Genomic DNA, 19,288 nt, shown 5'->3' with positions numbered 1-19,288 from the left:
ATCTCACGATGTCCCAGGCTTGTCTTTCTAAATAAACACAGCGAGGGTGTTCCAGTAGTGTAGAGGATGTCACTGAGCATGGGGTGTAAAGCACTTTAAAGAATGGAGCATCCTGAGCTGAATCCATCAGAGGACCCTTACAAAAGTACACAGTGGGGACTATTTAGGTCTATCTTGTACTTAAAAATGCAAACCACTTTGGTGAGTATATATAAGTATAAAACAGCAGCAATAAGTGGAAACCAACATCAACAATTGTTGGAAATAGCAAAATTTAAGTTTCATATTCTTGCACCAGCAAAGAAAGTCTGAAGGGGGGGGGGGGGGGTTGGGGAAGTACCATTACAAAATAAAAGCTCTCAGCAGCACTTTCCTCCCACAGAGTAACCTTGCAAAATAAAAGCTCTCAGCAGCACTTTATCCCCCCACAGAGTAACTTTGCAAAATAAAAGCTCTCAGCTACACTTTCGCCCCACAGGACTGTATTGGCTGATCTGTTCTGCAGTAGCATCACCTTTTGTTTTTTCCACCAGTGTACATGGATATTCAACCACACTGTGCAGTATTTGACAGAGGAATACAACTCAAACCATAGACTTGGCAGGAGAATCCAGAAACAAATTTTTACCCATAATTCTTTATGATTCACTTGGTGCACCCTTTCCTGTTATGATTTTTAATCCAAAAAATTTTAAGTAACCAATGCTAGGTTTGATTAGCCCTGCTTTTATGACAAAACGAGATTACATTTCTATAAAATAAAAATTAATTCCTAAACTATTACATAGTATACAGACGTGTTCTATCGCCATTTTTAATTCAGAAAAGGTCAGCGAGGTAACTGACACATTTGCAGAATTTCCTCAGGTGCAAACTCATCTGTTAATATGGGTAATGGTTGATTCAGGCTGTGCTGCACAGTCAGTCCTCACCCCTCCAGGGTGGTGTCAATCAGTCAAGGATCTTTGTGTGATGAGTTTTCCTCTATTTTTCTCTTGTCTGCTTGTGCTACAATATTTTGCCACAGTCCAAATAAATGAGTTTCATGTGAATTAATAGCACCAAATTACCCTTGGATTCCGCCTGTTTAAAGTATGCGATGACCTGGGATGGACTAGCTCTGTGCTTGCTAGGATGAGTTCAGCATTAACACAGCTATAGAGAGCACACTTTAATATTTATTGGGGAAAAATCTGGGTTTCTGCAATGTGATGAGTTTGGAAGGTTTCCATTTAAAAATGTATTTGCTGCAACTCTGAATTAAGGGGATAGTAGTGAAAGCATAATCATTTCATGCTAATGGACATCTATTGCCTCAAGGTAATGGACTTAATGATATTTAGCATGAAATATTAAACCTGGACCATTATCAAGTATAACATTTTTAAAACATGAAAATATGTCAGTCCTCTTAAATCTTTAGTATAAATAGAAGAAACTATTTTAAATGTATGATTGTACAGTAATCAATGCTTAGGGCCGGTCAGTCTTATAGACAGCATAGGCACTTGCCTACACTAGGGCATCGACTTGCCAGCCAATTTCACTGGACCTCAGTGGAGGGGTGTCGGCTAGGACTAATACTGCATCAGTTTTTATAATTACTATATGATTTCTCTTATTTGATGATTAATTATGATTCTTAATGACCACTTGTTTGTATACAGCTTTCCGTATAATTCACCAATGGGAGAGGTGATTTTCCACAAAGTGCAAAATTTAGATGAACTCGTTGCACACCAGATCTGTCACTTTTGGAGTTGATACTGGAGATTTATAACAGCCAGCTAGCCTGCTGACCCAGCCAGTGTCTGCCTGCAGTGCAGAGTTACGGCAATGGGATACAGTGGATACTGTTGCAGGCTGCATGCGTTGCCACGGCAGGAATATTAATGACAGCACACAACAGTATCAGCGGGAGTGAGACTGTCTAGATCCTGTGAGGAATCCACGCTCGGACGAGGCTCCTTTTGTGGTTTATAATGTAAGAAGATGTCAAAACTTTGACTTTCTGTGGCCCAGTGGAACAAAGCTTTAACATGAATGTCCCAATGAATGTTATGGGATCCATCTTGAATATATAGCAAGATTAGGTGCTCTGCCTCTTTCAAACCCTCACACAGGGGGAGCGATATCAACCAGACCCCATAGTGGTATCAGTAGTGAAGGAGTAGCTTTGTTTGTTTGTTTACTTGTTTGTTTGTTTGTCCATTTCCGGTGAGGAACCTAAAGGGTCATTGAAGAACGTCTTTCATAAAACACATGTAGAAAACATAAGCCTGATGAAAACTACTAATAAAAGGCATACAGCAGATTCGGAGAACTAAATGAAACAATACTGTTGACTTCTGGCTTTTCACCAGGAAATAAATAGTCTCCATTTCACCCATGTTGCTCATCTTGTTTACACAAATGAACAGTTTGACTGCTGAAATTACAGTGGGGCTGAAAAGCAATGATAGTACTGGCACTTCTTTTGAAATGTTGATGTAGTTTAATTATGGAACCCACTGAGGGTTTTCTGTTGGCTGACAGAATCGACCTCTGTATTATTATTAATCACATTCTTATCATTCATTTAATGTTCAAAGAGATGGTCTCACAAAATTGCCCCAGCATCCTCATTAGTGTCTGTCTGCTTGTATTAATTTATTCATCCATCTATCTATCTATCTATCTATCTATCTATCTATCTATCTATCTATCTATCTATCTATCTATCTATCTATCTATCTATCTACTAAATTTGTTTCCTTGCTTGGTTGCCTGTTTGTTTAGTTGGATTTGGGTTTGTTACCACTATATATATATATATATAGGTACCCTGATGTTTACGCAGTTTTTCATTGTTGTTGCTATTTTCCCCAAACCCTCCTTAATATCAGGTTATGATTGCATAATCATTTAATGCAAATGTTCTTCAGATGACACTGCTCGTCTGGCTGCTTGAATGCTATTGCATGTAATTTTGCACCTTATGGTACCAGGCAGCATGAACACAGTAATGTTAAGGTTCCAGTGTGCAAAATATGTGCTTCACATAAAAGAGTTGTAATAAGTAGTCAGTGTTTCACGTTCTGTACATTCTTATTGGGCCGTGGCAGCTTTAGGGTGAAAATTAGAAGTTGGGATATTAAATATGCACACTGTGCTGTGTGAATGGCTCTGGCTCGTGGCCAGTGCAGGCATTACCATTTTCTCAGTGTTGACAAAGCAGGTTGCATTAACAATTATTGTTCTCCACCTCTATGAGTGAGGGCCTACCAGGGCTCAGCAAATGAGTTGAACTAACCTTTTTGACCACAGTCTTCCCTATCTTCTCAGTGTCCTCATAAAATATTTAATATGCTTCTAAACAACCAGCCCAGTCCTCCTTGCAATCTTTTTTTTTTTTTTGATTGTTGAATGATGTCATGGAAATGAGAGAATCGATATGCTAGGCAAACTACACTCTCTGTGACCCTATGAAATAGAGCAGATTCAGCGATTCATGCTTCTTAAAATTCATTTTGTTTGAACTTATATAATTAAGGCTTAATCGTAATGTTGGACACTTGATGCCCTCAATAGATATTCCAGATGGGTCATATAGGAAAATTCATACGTGGAGCGACTTTATATAAATAAAATTCCATTGGAAATCACTGTTGTCTTTATCTGCCACATCTCAAAGAGTCCTGAAATTTGGAATGTGCATTTTGTGCATCTTACACGAATGATAAAACGTATTGATCCTGAAGGTGAGTGCACTTATAAAAATCTGCAATAAAACGATCAAGAATGCCGACCGTGAATTCCGGATGCTGTGGGTGATGGTAATAATGATGGACAAATGTGTTCAATATGGGGTCAAAAGTGCAGAGCAGCAAGCTGTCAAACAGCAAAGGGTACAGAAAAGGGAACATTTGACAGATGCATTCGAAGACTGATAGAAAGTTAATATACAAAGAGAAAAAACATCAATGATGAAGGAATGTGAGTAGAATGGTGGATAGTTGGGTAAGTAGGGTATAGGCTACAGGATAAAGTACCTTATGCTGTTCACTGATGTGAGGATCTTTCTGGGAAATGTCTTCAGTTATTAATTATTATTATTATTATTATTATTCTATTCTGTGAAAGGGGGAGCAGTTAAGTATATTCATTCTCAGCAATTAAATGTGCTGAAAGATTTTCTGTTAGATTTCAAGAAGAGAAATGGTAGAACACAAGTGCCATTATTAAAACTGGAAAAGAAACTGTTTGCTATTGCGGGCTTGTGTTTTTTTTTTGTGAAGTCTACAGGATTCAGTCTAATGTGTGGACCCCTGTACTCAGAGTACTCACAAGGTCTTGCTTTCATTTTACTCCTCCAAAGGCATTGCAGTAAATGTGACCAGAGGTCAAATACAGCTGCTCAAATATTTTTCTTACTAAATGGCGGATTTATTGGATAAATAAGTTGTCCGCTTGATTCCGAACCCGTTGTGATTGAATTTTGCCGCTGTGTCAACATCGCCAGCACCCCATATCAGAGGCGCGAGAATCGGCGCTACTGGCCGAGATTCCTGAGTAAATAAAAGTTGGAAATGAATACAGATTTCGAAGGTCTACGCTCCTGTTCCCATATGACATCTGTATCTTGGGGTCATTTTTCACGATTATTGTTCATAAGCAATATTACAGTTGGCGCAGCTGTGTAGAATATACCTTATGGCGGTCGTGCAGTTCAACTAAATTAAAGCACGCATACATGGCCGGCTTTGCTAATAAAAAGTGCTTTATTTACCTAAACCATTTTATCTGAATATTTTCCAGTTTCTCGATTAAAGAAATTTATTCTATATCGCAGTATATGGGAGACAACAAATTATGCATTTGAAAATCCTACTCACCTTTCATGTGGACCTTAGCTTTTAGATTTCGCTTACGTCAACATTAACTCACCTTAAAGAAACACATAGGCGTGAATCTTCAGTTTAATTTTACTGCAAAAAAAATCTTGATCATGTTCATCCTTTACCTAGACTTAAACAGGAATAATTGCATTTATTTTTAAATGTTTTAGCCCCGAAAAGACCCAAAAATAACCTCCCAGTCATTTTTACAGACAATGACGAGAATCCCTTTTTTCCGTTTGAGGAAAAGGGAGAAGCGATAGGAAGCGTCTCTGCATGAAAGGAGCCCAGCGTGTTGGCCTGTTTCATAAGAGCAATGAAAGGACTGGAGGATGAACCGTACACAAGATTCTGCTGATCGTAAAATATTCAGAAGCATGATTTTCGGTGTGCTTCATACCACAGTAGTTTAGATGATTATTTTAAAGGAAAGTATTATTATTATTATTATTATTATTATTATTATTATTATTATTTTGCTTTTAGTTTGACGGCGGATTATCGCAGACCTCTGCTGATGAAATCGTACTTGATTAACAGATCCGTGTGGCAAACAGCCTGACATATGGCTGCCGAAGCAGCTGGGAATCGTACCTTAGGCATCCCCTACGGCCATTAACATATTAGAAGCTTTTGTGCAGTCAGACAGTCGGACTTCATCTCGTGCCCAGCTCAGAAAGACAGCACCCCAGAGCTGTTTGATATAGGCTTTCAATAATGCATTACCGTTCAGTCTGCGAGGGAGCTGTTCTTGGTACTGAAATATGGCTGAAATCTGGAGCCCCAGTGAAGCCTGCGTTCATGAGTACATTAGCAAGTGCTCCCCGAGATCGTTCTGCAGGGATAAAAATACAGCTACCAAAACAACGATTCTAATAAATATAAAATCTATAGTGTTTTAATGAACTATGAAAAAATGAATGCGTATAAAAATAAAATATCGACATCCGTTATGTTTAAAATACTTTTATTAAGTGGGTTCTACTGTTTTTACAACCAGACGGTCATTTTATTACTATTAGATATTGCAGAGTGCAGTGAAAACGTTGATTACGTTTTTCTAAGTTTCTGGAATTTGGCAAAACACTTGAAAAGAAAACAATTATTTTCGAAAAACAAATTTTTAACGTAAGTTACATTGCTGCAAACATTCATTTAAACTTCACCTACCAATCAGATCTCATCAGGTAATACTCGCTGAAATTTGGAAAACTTTATAGACCGATCTAAAAGCTGAGAATCATTGCTGCCTCCCTTAGTTTGGGATAATATGTAAATGTATTGTCGTCCAACTTCAGGGTGCGCATTTTTAACACGTCACAACTTTCTTCTTCTTCTTCTTCTTCTTCTTCTTCTTCTTCTTCTTCTTCTTCTTCTTCTTCTTCTTCGTACCACCACTATAGGTATCAAATAAAACACATGGCATATACTAAGAACAGAACAACACCCGAAGCCCGTTATTATTATATTTATAATTAAATTGTTCATTATTTTTCCCAGAAATTAAACTAAATGTCCTTACTCACAAATCAACCATCCCCTTTCTCCGAAGCCAAATACCAAACAAAAGCAATAAATAGGTCGCATATCCCCGGTCTACAGCTGTGACCACTTTCATCAGCCGATTCTGTCAAAACCCCGTTAGCTCTCTGAAAATATTGCATTTTATATCACCAAAAGTCGATTAATACTGCATCACATAAACAATTCGTTTTCGGGAAAGTGCGGGCTTTGTATTATTATTATTTAACCAGATAATATAGATCTAACTAATTTGAGACCTATCAAATCATTTTAATAATAATAATAATATCCGAATTTATTGGTTTTTACTGCTATATTATTGTTATTGTTGGATTTTTCTGCTTATGACAATTTTGAGATGATTACTTAATTTATTTTTTTAGTCTAGAAAAAAATAAAATGACATACATATATTGAAAGACAAATCACTTATTGTTTTCTTGCTCTGGTTATTATTGTTGATGTCTCTTCTTGTGTCTGTTGCTTTTGTTATGCAATTTGTTAGAAAAAAATAAATAATTAAAAACTAGTCATGGGATGATGTACAGTAAACACTTACACTTCCGCCGAACTGCGCTTTAGAATATATGAAATTTCTAAAACATCTTAGAACATTTCTAATATCGACAGTGTCATGCACTGGGTGTGAGTTACCAATTTATTATTGTCTATGCGGAAAACAACTGGCGGCAAACGATTCACGTGTATTTCCCATGTTCTCAGTTTTTGATACAATACTTCCGACATCCGGAGTAAATGGAAATAGTTGGGGCTGTCAATTCAGAGTAATGAAATACATAATAAAAAACGTATTAAAGTAGTCAATTGTTCTTTCTAGACTGACCTTCACCAATTTTCTGAATTGCACAAAGTGAGATTTAGTCGCAACAAACAAGCAAATAATAACAAAGATGATAATAATAATAATAATAATAATAATAAACAGTAAATGGTTTGTATTTCATCGTCTATGGGCCTACATTTGAAGGCAAGATTGTTTCGCAAAATGTATAAATGTATTTTAAATAGTTTCATAATAATACAATACTGCGGTTATTCAGGAAAATTTGTCCGTAAACTTGCATGTTTTCTTTGAGTTTTTGTCCTGAAAAACAATCAGTAAGTAGCATAACTTCATAACTACATGCACTTTCATTTAAACAATCCACACACTAAAAACATTGTACACGAAAACTGTTCGTACAGTGTTGAAGTATTCCTTTTAGATATGCACAGTCGATATCGTTATCACCGTTGTATCTGATTTTTATAGTTTTTGATGGTGATGATGCTGTTAAACAGAAACTGCCTATTTGAGAACTTCATATAATGGCATGAAATATATGGAACAACAAGAATGAGCAGTCGATCTATCAACTATAAAAATATTACGTGTTTCACTCAAAAACGTAAGTGGAGTTCTCTTACTTTTATGATTATTCTTTTTTATTATCATTTCAAGGTGGTGGGGATGTAGCTCCCTTTTGTTGGATTTGGCTTACAGAATTTATTGAATATAAACACAACTCAGGAAGACACAATCATAGCTGAAGACTGAAAACATACAGGGGCGAGGAAAAAGACAGCGAGACATCGTCACGGTGCACGTTTCACGTGGGCGTAGTTTGTAAACATATCTGTGCAAAAAAAATAAAATTTCACTTGTATTTTTTGTTGTCATTTTGTTTTCCCTAGGCAATGCGAAAATACCATTCTGTTCTTACGTGAGAACAGGCTGTACTGATGCCTTACACAAAGGTCTACCGTTAGTGCTTATATGGTTATTTGAACGCACATAATGTTTGTACTGTAAATTATAGGATACCAAAAAGTGTTCTACCAGAAACCATCGGAAAAAATAAGAAATAATATTTTTGAATAACTTAATAAAACTGAATCGTACGTGTTAAAGATCCATTTTTTATTTTAAAATTCCGTATCCATTTATCCATGTTTTTTTTTAACTTGGGATTCAGATTCTGAATTCTGAGAAGGTGTCATACATATATACAGTTAACCATATTAACATATCTAGCTAATGAACATAACCTAAATAACTATATATCTTAGTGCAAATTCAAAGTAAATTTCTGCGGTCGCATTTTACAGTGGCCATTTCTACGTTTGGAGTTTTTTTTATAATCATGCAAACCTTAGAAATATTGACCAGTGAGAAAAGTTACGCGGATTACGGGCAACACTGAAAGTTGAGCCCGATATTTGATGGATTTTTTAATGTTAAAACAATGCAATTTCAAACGTTGTTTATTTATTTATGTAATCACATAAATAAATAACCAAGCTAGCAAATGAACTTTACAGTCGTAAATAATGAGGTAACAAACAGATAATCTTATTTTTTTTACAATGTTTAGCAATTTAATAGACACACATTATATGAAAGCATATTACCACATTAAAAAGAAATACATAAATTAAATAAAATTCAGAGAACAGAGGGCTTTTTATCCAACCAACCAAGAATGGGGTATATACTGAATCAGCAAACATTTGCATTCTTCACATTCATCAGTGAAACGAAGATGACTGGGGAGAAAATAATAAATAAAATATATCGTAATAATAAGCCTTATACAACCGGTTCCATTAATATACCACGTTTAAAGCCTTCGTAAAAAGGAAGACAGAAATTTATATTTATTTGGATGCTCCTTGGTCCCAAAACACGGTCAAAAGCAACTATTTTTTCAGTCAGTTAATGGGTAGCAGAAAATTTTAGCCGCTTTTGTTTTTGTCTTTGGTTACAAAACCATACGCGCACCACATTTTTTTTGAGGTCCAGTTTCTCTGCTATTGCTGCAATCTTCTCTGACGACGGCCGAGGCTGAACAGCAAAGTATGCCTCTAAAGATCTTTTTTCCGGAGCTGCTATCGATGTCCTCTTACGTTTCTTTTCTCCCCCGTTAAAAATGTCAGGTTTGCTCATTTTTTCTCTTTGCGCTCCCTCAGCCTCTTCCAGCCATGCTTGAAGAATAGGTTTAAGCGCTATCATGTTGTTGTGCGAAAGAGTTAATGACTCGAAGCGACAAATCGTACTTTGACTTAAGGATCCCACACCGGGGATTTTTAGGTTGGCAAGCGCAGCACCAACGTCCGCCTGGGTCACACCGAGCTTTATTCTTCTTTGCTTAAACCGCTCCGCAAACGCCTCTAATTCCCTTGGATCGGTGTCTGAGTCGTTAATGGAGGGAAGTCCGTTTGTGTGGAGTCCTGGCGTGTTCTGGGAACTTCCGTGATGGCCAGGTAAAAGCCCGTGGTGCGTAAGGGGGGAATTCATGTTCATTGCAGCCTGGTGGGAAAGATGGCCCAGGCCGTGCATGTGTGAGTGCGGATGGGCAGAGGTGGAGATCAGTCCTCCCCCACCGCCGCCGCCTCCGCCACCTCCGGTCCCGTCGTGTCCACCGGTCATTAAGGTCAGAGAAGGCGAGCTTATGTGCTCCATGAGGTCTGGGGGTTCGAGGTTCTGGTGATGATGATGGTGGTGGTGGTGATGATGGTGGGCGAGAGGCACGGTGGAGGTCGACGAGCACGGCACGCTGCTCATGGTGTGGTACGTCGCATCAGGCTTGAAGGGATGGGTCTTGCCCTGAGACACTGCGATATCCACGGCTGCCAGGGCTTCGGCGCGGGCCAGCAGCGTCTCATCTAGGCTGGCAAAGATGTTGCTCTGCAGCTGAAAGTGGGAAGAAGGAGAGAAACGGTAATGGTGAGAAAAAAGAGGACTAGGAATAAATGGATATGTTAACCTCAGCTGGGGAATACTGTCATCATAGAGCATATTCTGAATATTCCTTTCTGAAGCTGAAGTCATAAAAATTAATACAAAAAGGCAGAAGTCGCAGCCTTCGGTGAATATGCCTTCAAAAAAGATCACAGGCGTTCAGATGATTGCCGAGGAATACATGAAAAAAACATTAAGCGCCGCTTGTCAGCCTGTGCCTCGCAGTACTCCTTCTTATTACAAACGGGCAGAGCCTGGCATAGAAGGAGACACGAGATAACTTTAGCTACTTTACCTGTGGAGTCTGCAGGCAGGCTCTCCGAATCGCCTCTGAGCTGGAATGAAGAGTGGTGTACTTGTGTTCAGGTAAAGTCGGATGCATGGCAAAATGTGGCTGTTTGCTGTTCATGGACATCATAATTGCGGATCCTCGAAATAATTAAAGTGCACAGGAGAAAGGTACCGCTCCGGGTTTGTTCACCAGTGATGCAATAAGTAGGGCTGCTGAGTGCAGGTTTCGAGTCGGCAGATCATACGCTGATGCTTGCAGCCCCAGTCGCACTCGTCTGTTCGCTGTTTCCTACTGCTGGGATGAGAAGAGCTCCTACACCTGAGTCCCTCAGATCTCGTCAAGCGATTGCGGCTTCTCTCGCGAGACACTAAGCCGTGCAGGCTGACAGATGACAGACGCTTTAAGTCCGGTCGCCTCTCCGGCACTCCGACACGTCGGCGGCGGGATTCTTTTTGAGGACCGGGAGGTATAAAGCATGGCTTCTACACCTGTAGATTGTGCGCAGGCGTATTCGCTGACTACTGTTTTTGAGCAAGCAAACATAGCCTACTAGCATCATACTCATTTAATTTATCTGTTTTAGGTTTGTCGTGCTATGTGAGGCTTAACTTGTTAATATAATAAATGTTAATTACTACCTGGAAATCTCAATACAACAACAAAAATAATCGCATATAATAATAATGATAAAATAATAATAATAATTAAAGTAGTTTCACCACGTCCAAACTTAAATTTTTTGCCTACATTAAAAGTACTGGTAGACGCTATATATTCTAAAACTTTATAGATAGATATAATGAGTTATGATTGTCTTACGTATGTAATCTACAGTATATAATCATCATTATTAAAACCATAAAATAATTCAGTATCATATCGTCATCGATAACATCTGCTGGACGGAGTAAATGGAAGCCTGATGAATCCGAAGCTCCCTGGGGGATGCAGACGCCTCGCGAGCTTTGCCTAACTGTCTGGCTTGTTATTAGCGTCAAGTTCAATAAAGTGTTTCTGAGTAAACAGAAGAGCTATTGCAAAGTTAAGTGGGGTTTTGTTATTACTTAAAACGCATTGCATTTAATTCTTTCACCTACCTATGGATGCGGAGATAGGCTAATTATTGATACTGCAGCAATGTTTGTGGTTTATCAAAATTTACGAAACGCTAACTTATGCAGGCATACATGCCATTAATTAATAAGAAACTTGACGTTTGAATTATCACGAATTCGAAATGTCGCATTAAAATCCCATTTGTTACAATCATAAGACTTAACTTTTTTGGCAGGAATAATCTGATCACTAAATATAATAATAAACTGATCACTCGGACAGCGACTTTTATGTAACCTATATTCATGCAAGTTTTATGTAACCTATACTCATTTGTGCAAGAGACAGTTTGATATGGGGAGGGGTACTTAATTTAAATAGTAAGGTCTATGATTGGGGGGATGAATGAATCCAAAGGACGTAATGGGCGGTTCTCGCCCCTCCTCCGCCACTTATGCCCCTGCCTGCACTATTCACACTCGGTACGTGTATCAATACGCAACCGTTATAATACACTCTTACGGGTCTACATCCGATACGTAAAATAGTCCGAAACGTAGATTTCGTAACAAACTATTAAAAATGTACTTTCATGTAATTTCTCTAATATCCAGTTTATAAGTCAAGGATAGTGTACCTAGTCAAGCATGAATTTGTTTTTGGTTATGTCACGTAGCAGTCTTAATAACGGGTAGGTCCAAGAGTGAACATTTTAAAACTGATTCTGCTTTAGAATTGTCACTCCAAATCTCTGCCCGTCCGAATTCCTGGTGTGACGGAACCGCAGGACTGGTGGCGACTGGGGAAGCTGTCTGAATACGGCAACTGACTGCACGTCATAGTCACTTAGCCGAAAATGAGAATGAAGAAGGTGAACAAATGTGTAAAAGATAACACTCGTAAAATCTTCATATAATTAAACATTTTGGATCATTAAATTTGGCAAAGCTTTGATTGCGCATTTGATTAGGCCGTTTTACGTAATGCGAGGTTTATGGGTTTAGCATCAAACTGGCAAACTGATTAAACTCTGTATGCTGTATTATCTACTCCAAACGTTTCAGCTCTTTACGTCGGGTCTTTGCGTTGTATAGTATAAATCTTTATCGAAACAATATACATGCAATTAGTTGTACGACTGATTTGTATATATGCATGTATGAATGCATGTATGTGTGTGTGTCTGTATACGTATGTATATGATACATAAAATCACAACATGAATTTTAAGTGATGAATGGGGTCTGAATTTGTGAAAAGATTGAATGAATTTGGTGTACATGGTTATGTGGGTGTTAAATTTATCTAGCTATCTAGCATTGTAGTAATTGTTTTTAATTTAATGATAGACAATGCAGTGGAGCCCGTGATTTTTATAGATGTGTAATAGTGTCTTATTGGGAAACAGGCTAAATGCTTCACACTTTCCTTTATGGATTCAAATCCAGATGCAACTATGTAATGGTGGACATTATGTTTTTCATTGTGTTCTGAGGTTTTGTGATATCCGGTGAATTGATGACTGGAATTTTCCCAGTGTTGACTGTCTCATCAACAGAACAGTAGGTCAGTGTTTGTGTCTAAGGGTCCTGTGATGGAGAGGAGTCCAGTCCAGGCAGCACACGGCACTGAATTTCTTAGACAGCTGGGTTCCCTGGACAAACAACCAGCATGGATGAAAAGGTTTATCCTTAAAAAAGAGAAAATCAATAATTGCCCATTATTTGTGTTTTTATTACAATTATGTTGCATGTTGGGTTTTACAGTATTTGAGTTCTAGTACAATCTTTCCTTATGGGAATCTGCTGTAAGAAAAACAATGGATCCGTAAAGTTCTTACTCACAGTTCCAGAAATAATCCTACTTTTGAAAATTGTGAGAGATTTTACTGTAACATAAACTTTTCTTATAAAATTTCCAGATTTATAAAGTGTACATTTAATTTTCTGTACTATTAACTACATAAAGATGCCATAAAGGATCTCAAACGATATAACCCTGCATTCCATGTAGTATGGATATCATGAGCGCATGTGCATTGCTGACAAAACCTGTTCATTTAAGTGTTTGCTGGAATTAAAATACTGAAGTTAAACTACTCTGAGAGGACTCTGTGGTGCTTTTAAGGATGACATGGATAGAATACAAATACATTCTTTGTGTGACAGAGTAAATTCTAAAGCTGGGTGTTGTGATCTTCCAGCCATAGATGTATGCCAGACAATTAAGAAGTATGACTTCTGATTGCAGCGTCTATTGATCTTGTCTATGGCCTTATTTTTCATCCCGAAGTGGCGCACATCTCCAGGTCTGAATTGTAAGGGTAATGGAGGCCTGCGAATCAGCAGTCCACATGGTGTCTTTATATCAGGCTTCCCTCCGTGTGAAATGGCACCTTACCATTTCGCCTGGAAAGGTTTAGATTGCCCTAAGAGCAAGGCAGAAGGTGAGTGGTCGCTTCTCTCAGCTGACCTTTTCCATTCAAAGCTTAATCAGTGACAAATGCTTGCATTAATTACCCCTGTAGTCCCATCCCAGTCCTCAGAGCCTCTATGCCTCCAAGCGGTGACTCAAAAGGAGGGCGACACGCTGATTAGCGTGTGTGTGTGTGTGTGTGTGTGTGTGTGTGCAGAGCGGCTGGGGGCGGATGAGGCATTGCCACCATTTCACGCCGCTGGGTGCAGTGGGACCGGGTCCTGCCCACCTGCAGCTTTCATTTACTGATTAGCGGCGCTGACCGTGCTGAGCCCCACTGGCAGTGACCCTGGGAAGCGCAGGATGCACTGCGTGATCCATGGCTCCGTAAAGATTTTCAGATTAACTCACTCCCGGCCGGAACTTACTTTGGCTTTTCTTATTATTTCGCTCCACTCTCATGTTCGTAACTTTCAGTTGCCCCTAAACATTGTCTGTGTGTCGCTAACACATACCAACCATTCAACACAGAACAGTAGCTCTTTTTGTTTTCAAACGTCTCTTGTATGTGCCAGGCAGATTTTCATGTGAATCAAGTCCATAAATGTTAAATGACTGTTCAATGTGTCCTTGCACATAATTGGCTATTTGCACTTGTATCCATTTATTAGTGATTGGTGGGAATATGGTTGGTTAATAATGATTGGTCGGATCGCAAAATAAGTATCAGGCTTATTTGGAAAGAAAGGCAGACAGAATTGGCATTGCAGGGTAACGTCTCTGGATTGTGAAAGATGGAATTACTGGCTGCTTTATGTACTGAGTATAGCTCTTGGTTAGATATACAGGTAGCACTTTACTTGAGGTGGCAGAAGTAACTCAGTGCTCAAGAACAAATCATTAGCTATTATAATTCCTGCATGAAATGCATGAACCATCATGGCTGCCTCATGATGAACAAACATGGGATCAGCATGTCGCTAACACTTACTTACTGGTTAATCAATGCATTAAGCAAGAATGCACCACTACATTATCCGTGTCTCCTCAAGTAAATTGTCATCGATGTACATTTACTCCTAAGTAAAATTTCGAGCATCTTAAAAGTTAATACAAGATACAAGGGAACAAGTGTATAAAACAGGCAACGACCCCCAAAATGATGACATTAGCATGTGTCGTCTTTCGCTGAGACATTGCTTTAACATGAGGGACTTTTTGCTACTTGTGGTCATTAATGGCCTTAATTTAAAAACAAATTCAGTAAACAGTGAAACAAAAAGTACCAGTGTTTCACCCAGAGCTTAAAACAACACGTGTATGAAGGTGTAAATAAAGAATCAGTGAATGTTAGTCTAATTACAAGTCCATGTGGGGAATAAACTTTTATGATAATCTTACATCATCATCATTACATAATAATACTGACTCATAATGTTCAAAATATGCCTTTGCAAAGATGGCTTCCACGTTCTGTGGCTGGTGATAGCAGTCTGCTCCATGGATGCCTATTCGTTCCACAGGCTTTATTCTGCATGTGTCAATTCAAATTAGACCTCTGGATGTTTACGGTGCTGACAATAATCTCTCCCAGATCTCCCCATGATCTCCCCCAGATCTTCCCAAATCTCCCCCAGTTCTCTCCCAGATCTCCCCCAGATCTCCCCAAATCTCCCCCAGTTCTCTCCCAGATCTCCCCAAAATCTCCCCAAATCTCCCCCAGTTCTCTCCCAGATCTCCCCAAATCTCCCCCAATTCTCTCCCAGATCTCCCCAAAATCTCCCCAAATCTCCCCCAGTTCTCTCCCAGATCTCCCCAAATCTCCCCCAGTTCTCTCCCAGATCTCCCCAAAATCTCCCCAAATCTCCCCCAGATCTCTCCCAGATCTCCCCAAATCTCCCCCAGTTCTCTCCCAGATCTCCCCAAAATCTCCCCAAATCTCCCCCAGTTCTCTCCCAGATCTCCCCAAATCTCCCCCAATTCTCTCCCAGATCTCCCCCAGATCTCCCCAAATCTCCCCCAGTTCTCTCCCAGATCTCCCCAAATCTCACCCAGTTCTCTCCCAGATCTCCCCCATATCTCTCCCAGATCTCCCCAAATCTCCCCAAGTTCTCTCTCAAATCTCTCCCAGATCTCCCCCATATCTCTCCCAGATCTCCCCAAATCTCCCCAAGTTCTCTCTCAAATCTCTCCCAGATCTCTCCCAGGTCTTCCCCAGTTCTCTGCTATATTTAGACCTAATATACTTAACGCGATGAACTACGGTAATGATAATGAAAAAGCAGTCATGCAGAATATAAACAATATACCCATATATAATACAAATACAATACATATCAGCAATTTTTGATAATACTTTAACTTTCCAAAGTTTTTTTTTGCTAAATTGCTTCACATAAACACTAGTATACTCAGATATATACAGTAGTAATGTACTCCGTCTCCATAATAATAATTAAGATAGGAACATTCAATAAAAGGCAGTGATCAGACTTAAATTCCACATTTTATTTACATCGTTTCAGACATTTGTATGATGCTCACAGGCATGGTTATTATCTTCTGTTTAATCCTGCAAATAGCTCTCTGAAGCAGTATTCCAGCCAGACCTTCCTTTTATTAACACTGTTCTGAAGTTAGGAAGCAAGCGGACATAGACTCAGCATCCAAAGCACACGAAGGAAGCTTCACCTTCATGGTCTACATCTTTCCCCAAAGCAAATACTAACAAAACAGGTTCATTTATTTCCTTGCATTCCTGATGAACCATATGAATGTTTCCTGTGTGCATATATGAATGTATGCTATATATCTTTGGGGAGGAAGCTGATTATCACAAACGAAGTCCGTCACTGGATTACTGAGGGCACTTGAAGCACTTCAGGAGTTGTTATTTATGCTGTTATTTGGCATTAAGGTGATTTTATTGCTTTGCCTTCAGGCTGGTTTCGGCACACATGTCAGCGAGCCACTCTGCAGATGAGGCCCTGCAGCACAGCGACTTGTTCTCATCAGAAGACCCTGGGGACTGCAGGCGGATTATTATGGTAATATTATAGCCCTTCTGCCCTCTCCACCAGCACAGCTGGGCTGCCGCATCATTACAAGTATTGTAACAATCTGTTTGCCGGAGCACAGGATGAGCGCTACACGCATAGTTCACGTGTAACGTGATTAAAATTTGCAGCTTGAATGAAATGTAAAGCATGTCTTGAGCCCCTTGCTCAAGTTATCCAGATAATGTGAGTGTGTGCATGTGTGTGTACGTGCTTCTGAGTATATGTTTTATGAGGCTTATTATATTTAATTAAGGGGATTTGTTAGTAAAGTCTTTTGCTAAAATTTTGAATAGGCTCTATTTTTTATTTGTTCTTTAATTATATAATGTGAAATCATCATTTTGCCAGGTAAGTAAAAAATTAGGGCTGAAATGATTCCTCATTTAGACCGCAGTCATTCTGTTAGTTGGGCTGATTTAATTTATCCCTTTTGTTACCATCCTTCAGTGGACTGTGACTTACAGTGTTTCACATCGAGTTTATAATCTCAAGGCTTCATATGACAAAACTCATCTCAGCATTAATTCATCCAGGCAATGATATGATTACTGGTTACATCGCAGATACATGCCAGAAATATCAGAGAAACTGTTACTAACTGTTAGTGGTTATTTTCTTTAGTCATGTAATGAAACCAGCTGTGTCCATAATGACATGTAGACAAATCCTCAAATTAGCATTTAGGGGGACATTGTTGTTCATTTACAGGATGTACTGTATGTATCCATCCATGTCTCTGTAACAACTTATCCTACAGAGGGTCACGGTGGGTCCAGAGCCTATGGGCACACAGCAGGAAAGAACCAAAATTGGGGTGCCAAGCCATCCGAGAGTGCACTCACACACACCATTCACTCACACACACCTTTCACTCTCACACACACCATTCACTCACACACACCATGCACTCACACACACCTTTCACTCTCACACACACCATTCACTCACACACACCATGCACTCACACACACCATTCACTCACACACACCATTCACTCACACACACCTTTCACTCACACACACCATTCACTCTCACAAACCATTCACTCACACACACCATTCACTCACACACACACATTCACTCACACACACCTTTCACTCACACACACCATTCACTCACACACACCATTCACTCACACACACCATTCACTCTCACACACCATTCACTCACACACACCATTCACTCACACACACCATTCACTCTCACACACCTTTCATTCACAAACACCATTCACTCACACACACCATTCACTCACACACACTTTTCACTCTCACACACACCATTCACTCACACACACCTTTCACTCACACACACCATTCACTCACACACACCTTTCACTCTCACACACCTTTCACTCACAAACACCATTCACTCACACACACCATTCACTCACACACACCTTTCACTCTCACACACCTTTCACTCACAAACACCATTCACTCACACACACCATTCACTCACACACACCTTTCACTCACACACACCTTTCACTCACACACACCATTCACTCACACACACACATTCACTCACACACACCTTTCACTCACACACACCATTCACTCACACACATCATTCACTCACACACACCTTTCACTCACACACACACCATTCACTCACACACACACATTCACTCACACACCTTTCACTCACACACACCTTTCACTCACACACACACCATTCACTCACACACACCATTCACTCACACACACCTTTCACTCACACACACCATTCACTCACACACACACCATTCACTCACACAGACCTTTCACTCACACACACCATTGACTCGCACACACCATTCACTCACACACACACCATTCACTCACACACACACCATTCACATCTATAGGCGATACGGTAACGCCAATTAACCTCATCATGTTTTTTTTTTCCTTTGGGGTGGGGGGGGGGGGGTCCGGAGTACCCGGAGGAAATGTGACACGACAACATGGGGAGGACATGCAAACGCCACACACGTGAAACCCTGGTGGAGACTCGAACTTTAATATTTTTTGGCTTTTAATATGATATTTGGACACAACATTCATTAAAATGTGAAATCTGCAAATATAAATTGTACAATTGTCCAGATTCTAACTCTTTACTCTGCCATGGGTAAGTGTTGGGGGGGGGGGGGCGTTTGGAGCCTGTTTCAGGCTGCAGGGAGACACCTGGGACAGGACTGGGCTCCATGACAGGACACATGCACAATCGCGCTCCATGGGCAGTACCTGCACGCTTTGGACTGCTGAGGAAATGCACATACATTGTGGAAAATGAGAGAGGTGACCCTGAGCCCTGGGGGTACGAGGCAGCACCGGCA

At 39.7% G+C, this 19,288-nt stretch overlaps 1 protein-coding gene and 2 long non-coding RNA genes across 6 annotated transcripts in view; 1 reads left to right on the top strand and 2 right to left on the bottom strand.

Moving 5' to 3' along the window:
* LOC125709588 (uncharacterized) overlaps positions 1 to 19,288 on the top strand; it is a 42,509-nt gene that overhangs the window by 21,893 nt on the left and 1,328 nt on the right. Inside the window, exon 2 of the long non-coding RNA XR_007382756.1 lies at positions 16,848 to 16,953. This is a non-coding gene — a long non-coding RNA (uncharacterized LOC125709588). The remainder of the gene's footprint in view (positions 1 to 16,847; positions 16,954 to 19,288) is intronic.
* On the bottom strand, positions 7,947 to 10,862 carry LOC125709583 (POU domain, class 4, transcription factor 1-like). The gene is made up of 2 exons (XM_048978179.1): positions 10,439 to 10,862; positions 7,947 to 10,095 (listed from the first exon to the last, which is right to left on the bottom strand). The coding sequence occupies exons 1-2, from the start codon at positions 10,559 to 10,561 to the stop codon at positions 9,118 to 9,120; spliced, it is 1,101 nt and encodes a 366-aa protein (XP_048834136.1). The 5' UTR covers positions 10,562 to 10,862; the 3' UTR covers positions 7,947 to 9,117.
* On the bottom strand, positions 17,893 to 18,766 carry LOC125709586 (uncharacterized). Of its 4 annotated transcripts, XR_007382753.1 has the most exons (5): positions 18,641 to 18,766; positions 18,399 to 18,449; positions 18,246 to 18,313; positions 18,057 to 18,175; positions 17,893 to 17,970 (listed from the first exon to the last, which is right to left on the bottom strand). It is a non-coding gene; the product is annotated as an uncharacterized LOC125709586 (long non-coding RNA). The 4 variants fall into 4 exon arrangements; XR_007382751.1 differs by lacking the exon at positions 18,246 to 18,313 and having other exon boundaries at positions 18,348 to 18,449; XR_007382752.1 differs by lacking the exon at positions 18,246 to 18,313 and having other exon boundaries at positions 18,382 to 18,449.

This window comes from Brienomyrus brachyistius, chromosome 16, assembly GCF_023856365.1.
Source record: "Brienomyrus brachyistius isolate T26 chromosome 16, BBRACH_0.4, whole genome shotgun sequence".
In the NCBI taxonomy this organism is placed as follows: Eukaryota; Metazoa; Chordata; class Actinopteri; order Osteoglossiformes; family Mormyridae; genus Brienomyrus; species Brienomyrus brachyistius.
The sequence above is the reverse complement of the archived record's forward strand: the minus strand, read 5'-3'. Positions and strand labels throughout refer to the sequence as shown.